General features: G+C 40.6%; 1 protein-coding gene across 1 annotated transcript in view; it reads left to right on the forward strand.

Moving 5' to 3' along the window:
- LTBP1 (latent transforming growth factor beta binding protein 1) overlaps nt 1–21,496 on the forward strand; it is a 448,496-nt gene that overhangs the window by 156,671 nt on the left and 270,329 nt on the right. The window contains exon 4 of the mRNA XM_025354196.1: nt 6,264–6,433. Within this exon, the coding sequence (XP_025209981.1) occupies nt 6,264–6,433 (170 nt within the window). The remainder of the gene's footprint in view (nt 1–6,263; nt 6,434–21,496) is intronic.

A 21,496-nucleotide genomic window follows, 5' to 3' on the forward strand; every position in this document is an offset into this window, starting at 1 on the left:
GTATGCACAGTCTGTGTGCTGTATTCACTGTCTCTATACATAGTCTGTATGCTGTATGCACTGTCTGTATGCACAGTCTCTATATTTTATAGTCTGTGTGCATAGTCTGTATGCATAATCTGTATGCTGTATGCACTGTTTGTATGCACAGTCTTTATGCTGTATGCACTCTCTATATGCACAACGTCTATGTTGTACACACAATCTGTATGCATAGTCTGTAGACTGTATGCACTGTCTGTATGCACAGTCTCTGTGTTGTATATATAGTCTGTATGCTGTATGCATTTTCTGTATGCATAACCTGTACGCCGTATGCATTGTCTGTATGCATAGTTTGTATGCTGTATGCACTGTCTGTATGCATAGTCTGTATGCTGTTTGCATTGTCTGTGTGTGCTTCCCTTTAGTCTCTTCATCAGCAGCGTGTTACCTCCTAATTCTGTTTTGGTCTGATAGGTAATTCCATATGGATGGGGTCATGGACCATAAATCCTCATCTCCCTTTGTGTGTGTGTGTGTGTGTTTGTATGTTACGCTGCCATGTAGCATCTTCCTGATGGTTTGCATATTCTTTGCCATTCCCTATGTGCATATTGCCCTTGAGTACTCTCCAAGGGGAAGAGGGTTTCTGCATCAAATTATAGCTGACACTTTAATTTACTTGAATGCCTATCCTGCTTTTGGAATAGCATTCACCCGTCCTTCTCAACAACTTGCAGGCAGGCGGGGTACAATTGATCACTTGAATTTTGTGGAGAAGAACTGACCCTGGCAGCCTGAAGTTGACCACTGCACCTTCCTCCTGCATCCCTGTTTCCTCTTCTGCTTTTTCTTACTCCTGTTATAAAACTAAGGACCCTCAACACAGGGAAACGGGTTAGATTGTGTTGGACTGGACTTCTGTGGGAAACTTTTTGTGGCCTATTGGGGGTTCCTTTCTGTGAGGTCCAAAGCCCTTTTCTTAACTGGAAAGGGCCTTGTGTTCTGCCAGATCCTCCCACCCTCTCCGCAGGTCAAATAATGGATTTAATAGAAATATGGAAAAGTTTAGTCCGTCTGTGCGCCAAAACTTGCCACTAGGAAGGCAGCAGTGTAAACAGTATGTGACTAATTCTTTCTTTTAAAGAAAGCAGTTTTATGCGATTGTTTCCCTTTGCTTACAAAGATACAGAGGTTTCCGCAGATTCAAGTCTTCAGATGGTGAGCCAGACCCCAGCCTCTGGCCTGTTTCTCTTGTTCTTTCTTTTCTGTGTGTCACTAGTATCTCCCCATCACATAATATGCAGTCATATTTTGGCTCCTACCATTCCTAACACCACACTGTTGATTTCTCTGGCCCTTGTTCGTTTAGATTAGTGACCTTCAACCAAACCCAGTGGCCTTTCCTGATTTCTTATTCCTTTGGTTTTCTGCAGCAATTTGCAGGTGATCCTCTCCCGCTTCCTCCTAGAAACTTGCTTCCACTTACCGTTTTTGAACTGACTTGATTCTTGTTTTTCTCCTCTTCTGACTTTTTTGTCCTCCTATATTCTCTTTATGTCCCTACCATTAAGTGTGAGTGTCCTCCAGGACCGTGTGGCTCCCTGTTGTTTTTCCTGCAACATTTTTGCATTTGAAGATGTTGGCCTCTCCTAGAATGTCACTATCCTAAACTCAGAGGCTTTTCCTAACCTCTCCTTAGAGATCCACCCCACATTTCTGTTTCTAAACTGGCATAATCATTCTTGCCCTCTCATAGAGTGGCCCTTTCTTCTGACAGACGTGACTCGGCACACCTCATCGCACTTACTTTTCCCCTCGGCTTTGAACCAAAAATATCCTTCCAGTGGGCTTGAAACCTGCAAATTGCTGGACTCCTTCCCTGGCTGTCCCCACCCCTTTGCTCATTTGATCCTCAAGTCCTATTAGTTCTTATAGTTATCTCCATATGGCCCCGTCTCCATTTATTCACTTTAGATGTTGTCTAAAATGTCTTGCTCTAGTAAATGAAGACTTAGCTTATTTACTTCACCCCCCGTCCCCCAGCCTTCTTCCCAAAGTCATTATAGGCACACTGGGAAATACTGAGGGTTCACATCCAGACCATTGCAAGAAAGTGAGTATCCCAATAAAGCAAGTCACATGTATATTTTGGTTTCCAAGTACAGGTAAAAGTTATGTTTACACTATACCTTAGTCCGTTAAGTATATAATAGCATTATGTCTTAAAAAAGTACATTAATTGTTTAAAATTGAAATTAATTTTTAAATTAAAATTTAAAAATATCTTACTGCTCGAAAATGCTCATGATCCTCTGAGCCTTCAAATCATATGTGATCTTTTTGCTGGTAGAAAGTCTTTTTTTTTTTTTTTTGCGACAGAGTCTCACTCTGTTGCCCAGGCTGGAGTGCAGTGGCATGATCTGAGCATAATTCTCAAGAGCCCTAGGATTTTGGGAATGGTAAATGAGCACTGGCTTCAACTTAAAGTCATCAGCCACCAACTAAAGTCAGCCTGTCCTTTGAAGCTTTGAAGTCAGGCATTGACTTCTCCTCCCTTGCTTGAGTTGGGGAAAACAATTGTCTTCATATATAGGCTTTCAATTGACATAACACTGTTCAGCCCTACATCTCATTTTCACCCTTTACTTGGCTTAAGTATTCCTAACCTTTCTGTGGTCCCCTGCGATGACTGCTTCCTGTGTGTCTGTACTCTTTCACAGTGACTCCTGACCAGTGCCCTTGAACTACCGGGTTGTAACCTATTAGGGAACTCATGAAGTCATGAAATACATGTAGTGACTCAAGATTATATAAAAAGAATAGCTTAGAAGAGAACATATCAGGGTGCCCTGCACATCGTAAGGGTAAACCCTGTTTTGTAAAATTTATTTTAGTTATGCCAAAACACAGACATATATGTAGATATGGATTGGCTCTCCTTGTAAAATGTACTTTTTACCATGGGTTGAGGTGAAAGAAGTTAGAAAAATATTTTTTAAGGCCATGGCTTGCTCCACCCTATTACCACAGTCAGTGTTTCTTGGTACATGTTGAATCTCTTACAGATTTGTTGAAATGTCTCTTGTGTGTTTATTAATGGATGATATGAAACATATTTATTAACCTGTGTAGAACTGGTCTGGATCCATCAGAAGGGATGCTGAAGCAGAGACCCTGAGTTCTCCAGCTCTGTCAAAGGTTAACTCTTTATTTATAGGATTGAGGAGATGTCTTAGGGGGCCCAGTGGATGGGACAGGGAGATCCATCAGTGGGAGGGGCACTTAGGGCATTGGGATAGTAGCGCTTCATCAGTACAGAGTATTTAAATATTTTAAACCACTAATGTGGCTGTACTATTGCATAATAGCTAGATATCAACCCTGGATTTATATCTTTTTAATTTCTTACCTGAAACTTTAAGGATATCTTTGGAGGAAGGGGAAATATATGGGTGCCCCTGCCAACCAGTTTGAACCAGAATCTCTGCAGTTTGTAATCTAATTTTCCCTTTTAAATTTAGTCCCCCATTTTAAAAAATTACGGTTACATTGCTATAACTAATTTGATGTTCACTGGTGATAGTAAAGCTTTTCTTTTTCTGAAGAAGAGGGAAGGGAGGAGGAAATCCCAATTTAAGTGGAGAGAGACTTTTTCCTGAAATACTCAGGGTAACGGAGAAGGAAAGGAAGAAGTAAAGAGAATATATATTTGTAAGACTGCAAGGTGGTCTGAAGTGGAAATAACTGTGAATAATGAAATTAGAGGAAAAAGTGGACACCAACCATGAAGGAGAAGGTGAAGAAGAGAGCGTAGGGTGGTGATTTCACATAATGCTTGTAGGATGAGTAATGGGACAGTTTCCTCTACTTGCCTCAGCAGGGGTCCTGTCCATGGCCTTGCTTCTGTCTCTGTGGGGCTGTGGGGCAGAGGGGCATTAGCCTGTGGGGTACCTGTGCACGCACCCCTGTCATGGGGGGAGGCAGGAGAAGGTAAGGGAGTGGGGACAGCTGTGTGTAGCTCCATATTTGCAATGTGTTTGTAACTTGAGGAATATGTAGACAGTAGTGGCACTTAACTACTGATTTCCTTAAGTTAGTGATGGCTGAGGGCTGTTACTTAAGTTCTAGACCTAGTACAGCTTGGTTTTACCTTGTTTGTTTATTACCTTTCTGTTACACTCAGGGAAAAAGGGCCCGTCCACATGTATGCTTTCAGCTTATTTCTTGTCCTCTGCTTCCTTGATTCAGAGGGGAGACAAGAGACAACCTCAAGTAGAAGGCGGACCCCATACTTTTACCTTTCTGGCTGTGGTTGGGGCACAAATTAGGTGCAGTAGCCCAAGGTCTCCTGGAAAGCTGGGTTTTCCTTTCCTGAATAGGAGCTAGCCTGTACATCTCTCAGTGGGTCAGAGTAGCATGGTGACAGGGTGGCAGCGTGGCCAGAGGGCAAGTTGCTTCTGAGATGCGGAGGATTCCTGTTTCCAAGAGGCTGATAGAAGAGACTTGTGGTTCTTATCAGTCACTACCAGATGTGTCCAGCTGTTTCACTTGCTGCTCTATCCCAACCAAACACACTTAATGTTCAAAACAACACTTACATCATCAAAACAAAAGTGTTCGCAATGTTAAACCTCAGGCTTTTAGTAATTTAGTCATTAGTCTGGTGACAAAGGGAGTGCCCTTGCATGGTACTGCATCTGGGAAAATCCAGGTCCAAAATAGATGTTCCAGGCTTTCCTGAAACGACAGGATTTTAAGGGGTAGATCCAGATTACTGACTAAGAGGGAAGCACCCTAATTCTAGCCTCTTCTATTCCTTTATCTCATGGATGCCTTGTCCCATGGAATAGCTCATTCACCAGCTCCAATGAGAACGAATCCAATATAGTGAGACTATTAACGTTTCTTTTGCTGCTTTTGATATGAGACATTGTATCACCATACAATGTTTTGGGTGGCTTGACAATTTGCCTTTTGCACTAACTGCCATGGCATCATTTCTTCCCCTTGTGCAGATAGTCAGTCCTTCCTTAGGGTCAGTGTTTTGGGTCAGATTAGAGAGCATGTTCCTTTCTAAAGGCTCAGCTTGCTGCAAAAATGCACTGTCCTAAACATTTCAATAGCAATTTTGCATATTCTGGAATTAATTGGTATATCTTCTTTATATTTTTCATTCCTCATCCTCAGGGAATAACTGAATCTGGGCAGAGGCTTATTTTAAAATATGAATTGGATGTGGTAGAGGAGAACTGTCACAGGAAACAAGGGTTGGACCAGGAGGATGAGCACATAGTAATCATGTTCAGAAGTTCCCAGAAGTCTTGACTCGTGCTATTAAAAAGATAATGAGAGTATAATTATAACACATTTAACTCAAATAGTATGATTTATATCATTATGAGACACAGCATAAAAAATTGTTTCCCTAAAGCGGCATCGTAATTTATATTTCAAAAGGGAATTAAAATTATTATTCTTTTAGTTTGCATTTGTTCAGATTTTTACAATCACTGTTTTTCTCAGCTCGGGGTCGCAGAGATTCTACAGTACAGATTAGGTAACTGAGGCTTAAAGAGATTAACCAGCTAACCTTTAGTGGTAGGCAGAGTTAGAAGGTCCCACTGGATCATATAGGCTTTAATTGTTTATGATTGATTTTGCTTAACTAATCAAGGTGGGGATTTCTTGCATAATTCCCTTCCTGTACTTTCTTCCCTATTTTCCCCCTTCCCATTTCCAGTGCTGCACTCTTATTAAATATATACCTGTCTGTGTAAACGTCTTTATCTTTTTTCCCTTTTTAGAGATGGGGTCTTACTCTTGTCGTCCAGGCCGCAGTGCAGTGGTGCAGTCATAGTTCACTCCAGTCTCAAACTCCTGGGCTCAAGCGATCATCCCGTCTCAACCTCCTGAGTAGCTAGGACCACAGTCACGCACCCTCTTTTTCTTAAATATAAATGCCATGTTTTTGTGTGAAGGCTTATGGCAATTGTGCTCTGAATCCTCTGATAAAAGTTACCTGTGATGACCTATTTATCATTACGCTTCTTAACTAGACAGGCAGGATCTTTTTTGTGAAGGACGCTTCTGAGGGTAAGCCGTCATTTACCTCCTTGTATGTCATGAGTGGTCAGTGACAATATTTGAAGGGAAAAAAAAGAGCCTTGCTTGGAATTGATGCTCCTTTCTACATGTAAGTCGTTTCTTATCCTTTCCTTATTCGCTGACTTTTAAAAGTCCATTATTTAATTCCTTCTCTTTATTTTGTTTCTTCCCAGAGTGACTCCCCTTTCCTCCCAGAGCGTGATGATTCACCATAGCCAGACCCAGGAATATGTGCTCAAGCCCAAGTACTTTCCAGCCCAGAAGGGGATTTCGGGAGAGCAGTCCACTGAAGGTTCTTTCCCTTTAAGATACGTGCAGGATCAAGTTGCGGCACCTTTTCAGCGTGAGTATAGTGTTGTCAACCATTTTCCTAAGTTATGGTATCAGAGATTGGAAACGCTTTGTTCAGTGTAGACGGCTTTAATGTGTCACAGTAGATAAAATTCGAGAGTCACTAAAAATCCACATTGGTTCCTAAAACAACCAGACAGCAGAAATTTAGCATGGTTTCCTTCTTCTGAGGAAAAGCAGCCTTTCCTGGATTTTGGAAATGAATCTGAAGTGACCTGCCTGTCATTCTGTTTCTGCAAGATGGCTTCATGTCTAACATATTTGCTCTAATTTTGGGTCCAGTCATATGTCTGACATGTTTACACTGATGAAATATTTTCTTTAGTAAGCTAGCCAGGACTCGTGCCTTGTGAAACGTCTGAAATGTCCTGCATGGCTCTCTGAGGTTCTCCTACATGGATATTTTTACATTATAAGGCTCACCTAGTTTTTAGTGTATCAAGCAGCTGGCGTGGCAGATTTCTCTGAATTTGTAAAGCACTATTGTATCAGTGGCCAGCTTGGTTAATATCTCGCTATGTGGGAAGCTCAAGGACAAGGCCTGGCTCAAAGGGTGGGGAATGTGATGATTTGTGGTTTAGGTATTACAGAGTGTCTGCTGGCAGCATCTGGAGAAAACGTTCTGGAGTGAGGCGCAGCCCATCCAAAGGCGAGAGCTAGACACATACTCTCGTTCCAGCGGCTTCCTGCCCTGTCACATGTTGACTGATTGCCTGCACCATAGGTAGTGAAAGAGAATGCCAGTTGTGAGGTGGAAAAGGACCATCTTTCACCACTGGGAACAGTATGAAGAGTTGAGATACAGTTTTTACTACTGTTTGGCACTTGTGACGTCCATATGCGTTGTGGCTTTGGTTCCCTACACCCACTCCACCTCCCCGTTTCTGTACTGAATCTAAAATGATTGACTCTTCCCTCAGAATTGGTCATTTAACAGAAAGAGTATCTAACAGCAGGTTTGTACATCCACTTTTTGTCTTTTGAGAAAGTCCTGCTCAGTGACCGGTGGCTACTCCCATCTCAGCCTCCTAAGTAGCTAGGACTACAGTCATGCACCATCGTTTTCTTAAATATAAATGCCATGTTTTTGTGTGAAGGCTAATGGAAGTTGTGCTCTGAATCCTCTGATAAAAGTTACCTGTGATGACCTATTTATCATTATGCTTCTTAACTAGACAAGCAGGATCTTTTTCGTGAAGGACGCTTCTGAGGGTAAGCCGTCATTTATCTCCTTAAATAAATAAATTAAAATTCATTTAAATAAATTAATTAAGTAAAAGATGTACTTCTTATTTCCTTGGGGTTTTATATAGATGACAATATTTTTAAAAACAGCTCCCAAATCAGAGTGTGATGGGAGGAGAGGTTTGTTTTTTTTTTTTTTTGAGGCGGAGTCTTGCTCTGTCACCCAGGCTGGAGTGCAGTGGCGTGATCTCGGCTCACTGCAAGCTCCGCCTTCCGGGTTCACGCTATTCTTCTGCCTCAGCCTCCTGAGTAGCTGAGACTGCAGGTGCCTGCCACCACGCCCGGCTAATTTTTTGTATTTTTAGTAGAGATGGGGTTTCATGGTGTTAGCCAGGATGGTCTCAATCTCCTGACCTTGTGATCTGCTCGCCTCGGCCTCCCAAAGTGCTGGGATTACAGGCGTGAGCCACCGCACCTATCCGGGAAGAGACTTTTTAAAGTTTATGATCATACTGATAAAAGAAGAGAATTCTGAATTATCTGGAGGTATCAGGAAAAGATGGTTAGAGAACACTGGTATTAAGACTAGAGACTAGACTGTGGTTTTGATTTGTTTTCTATAATTTGTTATTGGAATGAAAATTCCCACTCTGTGTGTATTCCCACACTCGTGTACATATGTATTTTAAACTCTCAAATCTTGGTTGAACTGTGTTCTGAAAGATGAAATTATATTTTAGAAGACTGTGAAGATAAGTTTCTTATCTGTTCTGTCCATAACTTTCCCAATCATCCTGTTTAAATATATTTTCTACACAGTAGGGAGCTAGTAAAAGAATGTGGACTAATATGTATTATCATAGTGATAGTGTTCTCTGCTCAAACCCCCTAAAAGATGGCTGTTGTTCAAAAAGCTCAGGAATTAACTGAAAGAGTTAAGCATGTGGGAAAGGCAAGAAGGGAGATGTGGCTATTTTTGCTGAGGCCATAGCTCTACCGAGAGCTGGAGGGCTAGTTGGAAAGTTTTTAAAAGAGGTAATTTGGCAGGACCATGAAGGATACTGAAATAGCAAAATGGAGTAAGAACCACAAAAGATGATTAAAACTGGAAAGGAGGTACAAGTAGTAGGAAGGACCTAAACATACTCTGTCTCTGCATACTTCCATTCTGTGGTAGGTAAAAGAGGAGGCTCCAAGGAAGCCTTACCTGGAACAGAAAGGAAGGAAAAGTTAGTCAGAGAAGTCTGAGGAAAAGCAGCTTTTAGCATCTTCATTTTCATATTTACAGAAGGGATCAAATGCAAACAGATTAATTTCTTATTGTGCTGAAAGATTTGAAGGTCAAACAGAAACTGATAGTTGTGATTCTTTAGAAAAACAGAAGATGCTAAGATGGTTTGAGCATGATGTATCTTGGAGTGAAATTGAAGGAGTGAGGTATGTCATAGTAGTCCACTGCCATTACTTTTGAGAAGCTACTAGAACTAGAGAAGACATTTAGGTTGGCAATAACAAGTGTTATCTTCTCCCTTTAAAAGTGATTAAACAGGGGGTCTACAGTAATTACCAGTTGGTATGTTTAATATTGATATATTACAAGAGCAGTAATAATAATGCATACCTTGAGCTCCAAGCACTGTGCAACTTTTAGCTCATAATAGGAGGAAACAGTAGTCTACAAGCCCAAGGGAATAAGGATTTGCTCTCGACACTTGGTAAGAGAAAAAGAACAATTGTTTTGAATAAGCAGGAAAGAGATGAGGATGGAGGCAATGGATTAAGTAAAGTAAAATACATTAATGTGTCAAACATAGCACTCTCCAGAGAAAACATTATAGATAGAGAGAAACTAACCAAGTTGCTAGTGAGGTGCTTTCTTTTGGGAGGGATGACTATTTTATGGATTTTGCCAGAGTTTCGGTAACGCAATTCACCATCCCTGTCCAATGTGTACATACTGCTTTTCCTAATTTGATTCTGTATATTTACCAGTCTTCTTAGTCACTTTCTAGGTAACTTGACATCCTGTGCTAAGTGTTCTCTGGTCTTTGGTAAAGGATATCTTTTTTTTTTTCCCAGCGTCTTTTCAAAGTTCATCCGTGTTGTAGCATATATCAGTATCTTATTCCTTTTTATGGCTGAGTAATACTCCCACATTGTATAGAGATTTATATCTCAGTTTGTTTATCCATTCATCAGTTGATGGACATTTGGGGTTGTTCCCACTCTCTTGGCTATTATGAATAATGGGGTGCAGTGGCACGATCTCAGCTCACCACAACCTCTGCCTCCCAGGCTCAAGCAATTCTCCTGCCTCAGCCTCCCAAGTAGCTGGGATTACAGGTGTGCGCCACTACTGCCCAGCTAGTTTTTGTATTTTTAGTAGAGACAGGGTTTCACCATGTTGGCCAGGCTGGTTGGCCACACCTGACCTCAAGTGATCCGCCCACCTCGGCCTCCCAAGGTGTTGGGATTACAGGCGTGAGCCACTGTACCCAGCCAGTAAGGGATACTTCTAGTGATAAATTAATAACTTTTAGTGTTCTGCTTTATTTGTTGGCCTTAAAATAATTTAATTTGCATCAGTATCATCTAGAGCAGGGATTGGCAGACTTTTAGGGAATACTTTAGACTTTGTGAGACAATAGGCAAATTGAGGATCTTAGGTAGATATTTATATAGCTATTTAAAATGTATCTATTAAACATGTAAATATCGTTCTTACCTCTCAGGTTGTAGGAGATCAGGTGGCTGGATTTGGCTCATGGGCTACAGTTTGCCAGTTCTTGATCTAGAGACTCACAGTCTCTCATTCCACTGAAAACATCTAGATATTGGACCTGATTGATTGGTGCCTGAAACATGACAAAAGCTGCCCAAGAGGCCGTGCCTCTAGCAGCTGGCCTTCATTCTCAGTGTCCCCACCAACCCACCCTCCAGAGCATGACAATTCTCAGATATGTTCCCACTTAGTTTGAAGGCACCCAGAAAAGCATGAACTACCAGGAAACCGCTTGTGTTAGATAAGTCTAGTTTCTTTTAGTTTTAGAATGACAGACCACACAGCAATTGGGAAAGGAATGGGATGTTACTCCTGGTTGCTTATAGAAAACTTTTTGGTATTGGTAGAAATATTTTTATGGGATGAACCAGTACCAGCCATATCACAACACAGTATCACATTAAGATACTGCATGAGTTTCTCAAAAAAGTTAAATATAGAAGTATATAACCCAGCAATTCCATACCTAGCTATATATCCAAAAGAACTGAAAACATATGTTCTCACAAAAACTTGTACATGAATGTTCATAGCAACATTACTTGTAATAGCCAAGAGAGTGGGAACAACCCCAAATGTCCATCAACTGATGAATGGATAAACAAACTGAGCTATATATCTCTATACAGTGTAGGAGTATTACTCAGCCATAAAAAGGAATAAGATATTGATAGATGCTACAACATGGATGAACTTTGAAAACAAGCTGAGTGAAAGAATCCAGACTACATGCTATATGAGTCCATTTCTATAAGACGTCCAGAGTAGGCAAATCCACAGACACAGAAAGAGGATTAGCGGTTGCCAGGGACAGGGGAGAGTGGGAATAGGGAATAGTTATTTATAGGTAAGAGGTTTCTTTTGGGGCGGTGAAAATGTTCTGGAATTAGGTTGTCATGCTGGTTGCACAACCTGAAAATACTAAAAAAAAAAAAAAAACCCAACAAACTTAATTATACACTTAAGGGTGAATTCTGTGGCATGTGAATCATATCTCAATTTAAAATAACAAATATTTATGAAAAATTATTGCCAAGTAGGTAGTTATGAGACTCAGTTTCAGCTCCAAGGAATTGAGCTCATAAGCTCTCAGAAGTCTTAAGGGTGGTATGGGGTAGGGGTGGGGTCTGCTTTATACAGTGTTTTCATTGGTGACTTGTAGGAAAGAATTCCGTATGTAAACCAAATTATATTGTGTTTAGTATAGTGTGTATATATATATTTTAACCCGGAGGAAGAAAATGGAAATGACATAACATTTGGAAGACCATCTTATAAAAATGGCCAGTCAAGATTAGAATAGCACATGTTCAGGAGCAAACCCAAGTAACTCACACAAAAAGAGATTAGTTTGACACAACCTGCTAGAAAAAGTCCTTGAGGGTATAGTAAGTGTCTACATCATACTGTGGGCTGTCGTAGTAAAAATGATATGGAATGTTTTATAATATTAAAGCCAGCAAATAATATTTTAAGTACAGTCTATGGTGGAAGGACGTATTTATCATCATAGTTATAAGACACCGAAGGACTTACTAAGATAGATTGTAGAGCTACTTATAAAGGAGATCTTTAGGATGAGCAGTAATGGCCATGTAACTGACATGGTTCCCTAGACAACTGGTTTCCAGACTGTGCAAAGAAGATCTAAAAGATTAGAGAAGCTCCAATTTAAGCATTCGCCTCTTTAGTCCCTTTTCTACTACATCACTTTAATATTTGGAATGATTTAGAAATTTGAACTTCTCCAAATTGGATTTCTCATTGCTTATTCCAGTTGTTGTTCTCTCAAGATGGGCTTAGGTTTTAAATAGGATACTTATATTTCAAAGTCATCTAAAGTTTTAGTTATTTAAATTCAACAAAGCAGAAATGTAAAATTTTAGCAGTGGCAGATGTCATGTTTTAAACAGTAACTTCTTAAAGGTCTTTAAACAGATATAGCTCAGGCTCTTAAAAAATTTGCCAGTTTATCTCCTGATGTGCTAACGTGGGGGAGAAAGAGAGAGAGAGAGAAATGACTGGCATTTGCAAACACATAGTACTGTTAAATTGCAAAAAAAGAAAAAAAACGAAAAGTGAGGACAAGCCCACTGTTTACTTAAAGTGTTAAATAATTTCAGGAAAGGCAGATGTCATGTTTTATACAGTAACTTCTTAAAAATCTTTAAATAGATATAACTCAGGCTCTTAAATTGCCTAGTTGTCCTCTGATGTGCTATTGTAGGGGGGAGAGAGAGAGAAATGACTGGCATTTCCAAACACGTAGTACCATTAAATTGCAAAAAAAAAAAAAAAAAAAGGAAAGGAAAAATGAGGTCAAGCCCACTTTTTACTTAAAGTGTGACACCTAACCTTTTTTGTTTAAATAAGAAACCATAGAAGTGAAGAAGCACACACAGGGTCCCTATTAAGTGACTTCTGACAGAAGAAAATGTAATTCCCACCCGTGCTGGCACCACGGGCGACGTCTTAACCCTGAGTTCTGGTCTGTGCTGCCCTCTCTGAGTCTTTGCAACAGGCTGGGGCAGCTTGACTCCCAGCCATCAATCATGGGCTGACTGAAATCTGGCATCTCCATTTGAAGATAGAACAGCTCCCCAGGTCTCCTGAGCTCTGGTCTGAGACAGATGCAGAGTCTGTTGTTCTCATAGCAGCAGCTTTGTGGCCTGAACTCCTGAATCCCAGTTCTGGCCTGATCGCAGTCCATAGTTCCACACTAAGAGAAGTATGGACGCTTTGGACATACAAGGCCTCTTCTTTTTACTTTTATTAATACTGTGGTTGAATGTCTTGCCTGTAGCATTAGCCTTCAGGCTTCAGTTCAGACTGACATTAAGAAGCATGGCAAGTTATGAAAACATCTCAGGGTTTGAGGATAAATGGTTTTGTCTCCCCTTGAAAAAGGAAGTTCATGTGTCTGGAGCGAAGATTCTTTATGGTTGCAGTCTGATACCACAGAGAGGTCACCAGTAAGATTGTCTGGGTCTTCCTGGTTGCCCTGAGTGAGAGAGCAGAGTGGTTTGGCAGAGACTTAGAGGAGACATTCAAGATTTTTGCTTTGGTAAAACAAAGCTGAATGTTAGGAGATAGGCAGTATTTAACATGGACAGATCTGCCTATGCCAGCCACTTCAGGGAGGTGGGCAAGAACATTGCTTAAAGGCTCTGGATGCCTAGTGCCAGTTACCGAATGCTCATGGGAGGTGTCCCTGGTATAGCTGAGAGCACCCATTATGGGATAGATGCTGCAGAAGACGGGAAAATCCTTGGGGGTGGCAACTGGATAAAGGCAAATATAGTAAGTATAGATGAGGGGAATTGGAGCAGCATTTTTATGCATGGGATGAATTGCAACCTGGAGATCTTCAGAGGAGGAGCCATTTGAAAATGCTGTTGAGGAAGAGTCTGGTCCTGAGAACTGCTGTAGCCTTAATGTGGATGTTGAAGTTTAGGATATGGATGGTAATCACACTCACGTGAAGAGAGAACAGAAGCAGCAGCAGGAGAAATCTAGGATGTGGGCAACTCTGCTCCTCTGAGACATCCTTGCTGACAGGTCCCGACAGATTGATTGGGAGCCTTATAGGGCAGAGCTTTCCAGATGGACCAAGTGGGTCCTTGGGAGAGAAGACTTCCAGAGAACACGTTCTGCAGCATTGAAAGCCCTCCCTGCATGGAGACTACCTTTAACTTGTGTGCAAAAAACAAAAACAAAAACAAAAACGTGTCTTTGGGGTTGGCTTACACCAACCCAGTGGGTACTAAAAGGCCGTGGAAGTTGGACCAGCCATAAATGACCTTACAAGAGCTGATGAAAACCAACAAAAACTGCTTAAGCATTTAAGATGAGTATTAGGTGTGAAAACAAACTGTTTTAAAGAAGGAATAATGATAAAGCTTTGTGCTTTTTTTCCTTGCAAAATCAGCAAGTTCCTTAAGCTGCTTGTCCCATACACAATTCTGTGTGGGACTCAGGAACCGTGAGCCAGTTTCCCAGCTGTATGACCATGTGGATGTTAGTACTAAAGATTCCTGAAAGAAAGACATCTACTTTTCACTGATTTATGGCAAATTTTTTGGTCTGAAAGCCTAGACAGTAAAACAACATTATAACTGTGTACAGACTGACACCTGAGAAGGCATTCTGGTGAATGTGGATGAACAGGGTTCTGCTGAGCTGGTATCCTTGGGAATCCAGATTTCATTCAAGGACAGGATATGATCTATTGCAAAGAAAAGTTCATGAGCAGTCTTGCTATGCATGTTATCCTGGGTTAGGGCGTGGAGGGGAGGATGGTATATCTGAGAGCTATTTGGTAACATCCCAGTTCAGGGAAGCCGTACGAACATGATTATTCTCTTTGCCCCCTGATAGGCCACATGAAGTTTAAGATGACTGTGAAACAGTAGATATGGATTGGTTATAAACACTTCCAAGAAGCTCATCCAGCAATATGAAAACAGCAAAGAAGAAAAACCTTCTAGGGTGAAGGACCACGTAGTTTAAATTCCTTGATGAGCAGCCTTCACTGCCAGAGAAAGGTTTTAATTCCAAGGGCCCAAGGGTTTATAAGAAACAAGCAAATTCAAGGACATTTATGGGTGTTGAGACTGATTTTAAGAAATCAATACTGTATGGCTCCAGAATATTCTGGAGTCAGACTGATTTTTTTCCCTAGGGAAAAGTAATACAAATGAATTTATTGTTTGCATGTGGGGAAACTAAAGCAAAGAAAAAGAAAAGAGATGGTGCCTCCTCAGCCTTAGGATATCTTTGCCAGAAATTGAGGGTTTTAGTAGATTTTACTTTTGGATTGGGAAAGAGTTGTGAGGAAATTAATCATTATTAGAATAGAAATTATAGTTTTGATTCAAAATAAAATAGGCCCATGCAAAATACTGCTCATGAGATGTTTCCCAGGGACTTAAAGTAGAATGCTTTGTCTTCTCATGAATTAGATTCCTTATAGAAGAGTCCTCTTAATGTTGAAAATGACTGCATTGGAGTAAGTCCATCCCCACTTTGACATAAGGATCCATAAATACCTTTCTTTCTTTCTTTTTTTTGAGACGGAGTCTCGCTCTGTCTCCCAGGCTGGAGTGTAGAGGCGAGATCTCGGCTCACTGCAAGCTCCACCTCCCGGGTTCACGCCATTCTCCTGCTTCAGCCTCCGGAGTAGCTGGGACTGTAGGCGCCCACCACTATGCCCAGCTCATTTTTTTGTATTTTTAGTAGAGATGGGGTTTCACCGTGTTAGCCAGGATGGTCTCGATCTCCTGACCTCGTGATCCACCCGCCTCAGCCTCCCAAAGTGCTGGAATTACAGGCGAGAGCACTGTGCCCGGCCCATAAATACCTTTCTTACGTTTTATATGTGACATTTCTTAAAAATGGCTTTGTGTTATTTTCTGTGATTTTAGTTCTGCATTGTTTGTTTTTTAATATCTCCTGAATATTAACCCTACTCTGGCTGCCCTAATTTCTTTTTGTTCCCATACAAAGGAGGTAGAAGTTAATACATGACTGGAGAACAACTTTCTTTCCTAAGAGGTAATTGCAATATGGTTATATTAATTCTTCTGACAAGCAAACTTTAAACCAAGAAATACGTACGTGTATATATGTATAATGGCTGTGTGTATATATACACACATATATTCAATCAAGTATATATGTGTGTATTTTTTTAACTTTTAGGTTTAGAGGTACATGTGAAAGTGTGTTACCTAGGTAAACACGCGTCATGGGTGTTTGTTGTACAGATTATTTCATCACCCAGGTATTAAGCCCAGTATAATAGTTATCTTTTCTGCCCTTTTCCCTCCTTTTACCCTCCCACTTCAAGTAGACCCCAGGGTCTGTTGTTCCCTTCTTTGTGTTCATAAGTTCTTATCATTTAGCTCCCACTTACAAGTGAGAACATGTGGTATTGGGTTTTCTGTTCCTGCATAGTTTGCTAAGGATAATAGCCTCCAGCTCCATCCATGTTTCTGCAGGAGACATGATCTCATTCTTTTTTATGGCTGCATAGTATTTCATGGCATATATGTACCATATTTTCTTTATCCAGTCTGTTGTTGATGAGCATTTAGGATGATTCCATGTCTTTGCTATTGCGAATAGTGCTGCAATGAACATTCATTCACGTGCATGTGTCTTTAAGGTAGAATGATTTCCTCTGGGTATATATCTAGTAATGGGATTGCTGGGTTGAATGGTAGTTCTGCTTTTAGCTCTTTGAGGAATTGCCAAACTGCTTTCCACAATGATTGAACTAATTTCTACTCCCACCAACAGTATTTTATGTGTATTTTTAAAGTAATTTTTTTTGCAATTAAATGTCATCTTTATTAAGCAAAGTACTATGCTATTAAAAGACTACAGAACCTCTTTAGTACGTGGTTGACTACTCAGACTTACATGCAATTTCTTAATACTTAGCATGGTATGCAAGTTGGGAAAAATAATGCCCAAATCTCTCCCTGAGTAAATATAATTTGCATGGAGCTGACTTTGGTGATTATCATTGTTATTTCTCATTAGATCCATTTTCTGACACTTTTAAATACATTTTCTTTTCTTTTAGTTCTGTTGGAAAACTTTCTAATTAGTCTGATTTTCTTCAGTGGAAATAAATTTTGTAAAGTCTTTTTTTTTTTTTTTTTTTTTTTTTAGTTTCTTACATTATCCATAAAGGAAGCTCTATTAAGAAAAATTCTTGTAGCCCTAACTGCGCTTCACAAGTTTGCTTTTCCAAGGTTCTAGCTTTTTTTTTTCCTTATTGAATGAAAATATTTTAAATATGCAGTGTTTTGTGAAAAACATCGTAATTGTTTGAAAGTCCTTGTATCCTATAAACAGATTTAGAAAGCTTTAGTGAGAGAAAGAAAAGCATCCGGAGAGCAGGTGAGAGGGCGGTGGTCGTGCCTGTGTTGATGGTCTCTGGGCTTCTTGTGTGGGATTGAGTGCTCTTCCCTAACAAGGCCTGGAAGCACAGGCACCCGGCAGCTGGGCTCCTTGTTTAACCAACACCTCTTAATGGCTACAGGTGCATCTCATGAGTGCAACTGCTTGACTGAGATCCAGCAGAAACCAAGAGCTCTTCCTCCCACGCTTTCAGCTTACATTCCATGGAGGAGCTGGCTGGAGCATGCATCTGCTTTACTTTAGAAGGTTACAGTGTAATCCTCCCCCAAACAAAATCTTTTGATTTATATTTTTTTCCTTTATTCATCAGTCAAAAATACTGTACTGACCTTTTGTGATTCAGTTAGGTACATGCTTTCTGGTCCAAAGAGTTTTTGTTTGTTTTGGTTTTGGTAACTGTGGAAATTTAATGAAAATGAAGGAATATTTAAATGCACTTTAGTTTGTCTTTATAGGAGAGAAAAGGTGGTGGATATAGTTTTGTTAAGAATGATTCTCTGACTGATTTGACTTTCTCCGAGAATATTATTCATCCGAGAATAAATAATAAACATGGTAGATTGTATAATATATGCATAGTTCTTTCTAGTTCTTCCACCACCCGCCCTCCATCTTGCCATGGCTTTCTGTGGGGATCGTGGATTTTGCTAGTCCCTTTAACGCCGGGCTTGACCATGTGACTTGCTTTGACCAATCGAGTGTGGGTGGAACGAATCTATGGGTTCTGAGTGGGAACTTCAAGAGGATTTGCGTGTTTCCTCTCTTCCTTCTTCTACCATGAATCTACCGTGAGAAAGGCATATGCATCCGGTCTGCTGCATGCCAATTCCCTTGAAATCTGTTGTTTTTCCGAAATTACCATTTCAGCAGGGCATATTTACTTTTTAAAACAATCTGGACAAATCAATCATTAGTCTTAGAGCAGATGATAACTATTGTAATCAGGCTGCCTTTCGGTACAAGCGATGTTATGGGTGACCTCACCTTCTGGCCACAGTAGACTGGAAAACAGGTAGGCACTTGACTCAAGTAAAGCCAATCTGAGGTGGCAGCTGCCTGTAAGGTGGCGTGGCAGAGGCGCTTTCCCAAACAGGAATGATGTTGACGAAATTAGATTAATCAGAATCTCTCTTAAGGAATTCGTAAGTTAGAATTGAACAGTAAGTAACTGGAATGAAAATATAATACCGAAAAGAAGCAGAAGTAGCCAGAGAAGTAGCCAATCCTACCATGTTAATGTTGGGTACAAGAATGAAGTTCAACAGCATTTCTGAAGGGAGGTGGGCATGGGCAGCATATAATGGGGTTGCTACCAGTGCTGTGGATTCTGAACATCTTTTCAGTTACTCAGCTGTGTCTTAGCCTCCATGAGGTTTGGCTTATATGGTCAGCTGGTTCTGGGTTCTGAGTTCTCTTTTCTGTCTCCTTCTTGCTGTACCCAAGTGCACTTGAACATCCTGTTGCTCGAGATAATGTGCACCCTCTTGTTGTTTTGTAGGCAAGAGACCTCAGCTAGTACAAGTTCTATTTCTACTCTGCTGTGTAACAGCTGCATGTCCTGATTAGGCACAGCACCAAAGCTTGACTTCTAGAGAGGGAAAACCCAGCTGCTCAGCTTTTCCTCACTCCCTTTATAGCTCTTAGTCCTATCCCCATTCACTTCTAAGCAAGCTTGGCACATGGAAAGAGGAGTGGGTGGGTCAGTTCCATCAGTTCCCTGAGACCTCTGCAACACTTGGAGAATTGTTCTGCCTGGCCTGTGGGTTACTAGGACCTTGATGGTATTGCCATATTCATGTCTCAGCTTCCATTGGAATTTTTAACAGAAGCCTTCTCAGGTCTGGGGGGTTCTTTCCCACGTGGAATGGAGAATGTCTAGCTTCAGTTAGTGAAGGTGGATTGGGAAACTTTTTCAGTAAGATTCCTGGGATCCCATCATGCCTTCTGTTCATTCATCTTTTTTTTTGGTATGGGTTTTCTGGCAACCGCAGTGCGGTATGTGTGTAAGTACATAGCAGGCATGCTCTGCCATGTCTTGAACGTGGAAATCTAGCAAAATTAGATGCCTCTCTTTGAAGGGGTTTTTCAAAGAATATTAATGGAGAAAGTGATTCATGTTGTTTCTTGTCAGAGATCCCAGTTTCCAAACCACACCTTAATATACCTTAAGAACATATACTCTAAGCAAGAAAATACAAACAAATGTGCTGAAGATATTGTAAATTGAAGATCAGGTAGTTAGGAAATTTGGACATAGGCTCCTTTGTCTCAGCAAAGACACGAGGTAAGTTCCACCCTCCTCCTCCTCATCTGTTTAGCACTTTCTGCATGCCAACCATGGTACTAAGCACTTTATATGCATTAATTAAATATTATAATACTTGCATATTATTTGACTACTACTTAAAATGTATTCCTTAAGTTAGGAACTGAAAAATGAGTTTAAAATTACAGAAATCAATCTTTTTCATTGGAAAAAAGTGCCACTTTAGCCGTTTGTGTAAGTTATCTTTAGGCGAGTGCAAAGTCAAATGTGACTATATTTTAGATATTTTAAAATTGTATTATATGTAAGGCTTTTAACACAATAACATGTTTTAAAAATTTGTTATGTAACTATAGAGCTGCTAACAAGAGTTGTTTAGCTTAACAAAAATTACTCAAATGCGGCCAGGCACAGTGGCTCATGCCTGTAATCCGAGCACTTTAGGAGGCTAAGGCAGGCAGATCACTTGAGGTCAGGAGTTTGAGACCAGCCTGGCTGACATGGTGAAACCCCCATCTCTACTAAAAATACAAAAATTAGCCGGGCATGGTGGTGCATGTCTATAATCCCAGCTACTTGGGAGGCTGAGGCAGGAGAATCACTTGAACCCAGAAGGTGGAGGTTGCAGTGAGCTGAGATTGTGCCACTGCACTCCAGCCTGGGTGACAGAGCAAGACTCCGTCTCAAAAAAAAAAAACCAAATTATTCAGATGCAGAGTAAACCTTTCTAATCAGTGGGTTCCTACAGCCGGTTGACGTTCATTAGGATCCCTGTCAAACAAAGTCAGATTATCAGGTGGTATCTGGAAATGACGGTGGAACCAAAGTCCACAGTAGAATCTTGCGTTATTCTAGAGTGTTTAATAATAGTTATGATCTGAAAGCAAATATCCCAAGATGAAAATTTTCCTAGATTTAGAAGTGGTTATATATTTTGCTCTATAGTATATCATGGTTTAAGTGTCACTACTGGTTTGAGCTTTTCTAACAGTTGCTCCGGTCAAAACTGACCACGTGTAAGGATTTTTTCTTTGATTTGCATAGAATTTTACAGCCTATAAATGATATCCATACAAATTATTTCACATGGCCCCTTCCACAGTCTTGTGAGGTAGATAGGTTGGATGGCATTATTCTGAGTGTCTTTTTATGCGCTCTGGATTCAGCATCCTAAAAGGTAGAGCGTGTGGATGGTTTTATTGTATTCTTTCCCTTTGAACTTCTTATTGTCAGTTTCTTTGTCTTACAGATAAAGATCTTAAGACTTGTTCTGTAGGACTGTTGTGAGAATGAAGTGAGATGAAGTCGATATAAGATATCTAGCATACTGCAGAACACATAACATAGGTGCTCAATCTATGTTTGTTTCTCTCTCCCCCATCCTAATTTCCCAAGCGTGTAGCATTCACTTTCCTAAGTGTCATACATTTTTCATAGTAATGCTCATTACAAGTATAGGAGAGGCATTGGGGTATATTGAGGAAAGAAAGAACAAGGGTTTGCATTAAAATCCCAACTTCACTGTTTCCTAACAGAACAACCATGGTCAAGCTTCTGATGAACATCTCTGTGGTTTCCTTGTTGGCAAAATGGGTGTGATTGCAGCTTACATGATTGTCGTGTGTATTTGCTCTCTGTAGCCTAGTAGGCACTCAGTCCTTGTTTCTCGAGTCTGCCATTCATGTAGACAGTGCTTTTGTGCATTTAGAAAGGTCCGGCCGGGCGCGGTGGCTCAAGCCTGTAATCCCAGCACTTTGGGAGGCCGAGACGGGCGGATCACGAGGTCGGGAGATCGAGACCATCCTGGCTAACACAGTGAAACCCCGTCTCCACTAAAAAAATACAAAAAACTAGCCGGGCGAGGTGGCGGGCGCCTGTAGTCCCAGCTACTC

Source organism: Theropithecus gelada, chromosome 13 (assembly GCF_003255815.1).
Source record: "Theropithecus gelada isolate Dixy chromosome 13, Tgel_1.0, whole genome shotgun sequence".
Classification (NCBI taxonomy): Eukaryota; Metazoa; Chordata; class Mammalia; order Primates; family Cercopithecidae; genus Theropithecus; species Theropithecus gelada.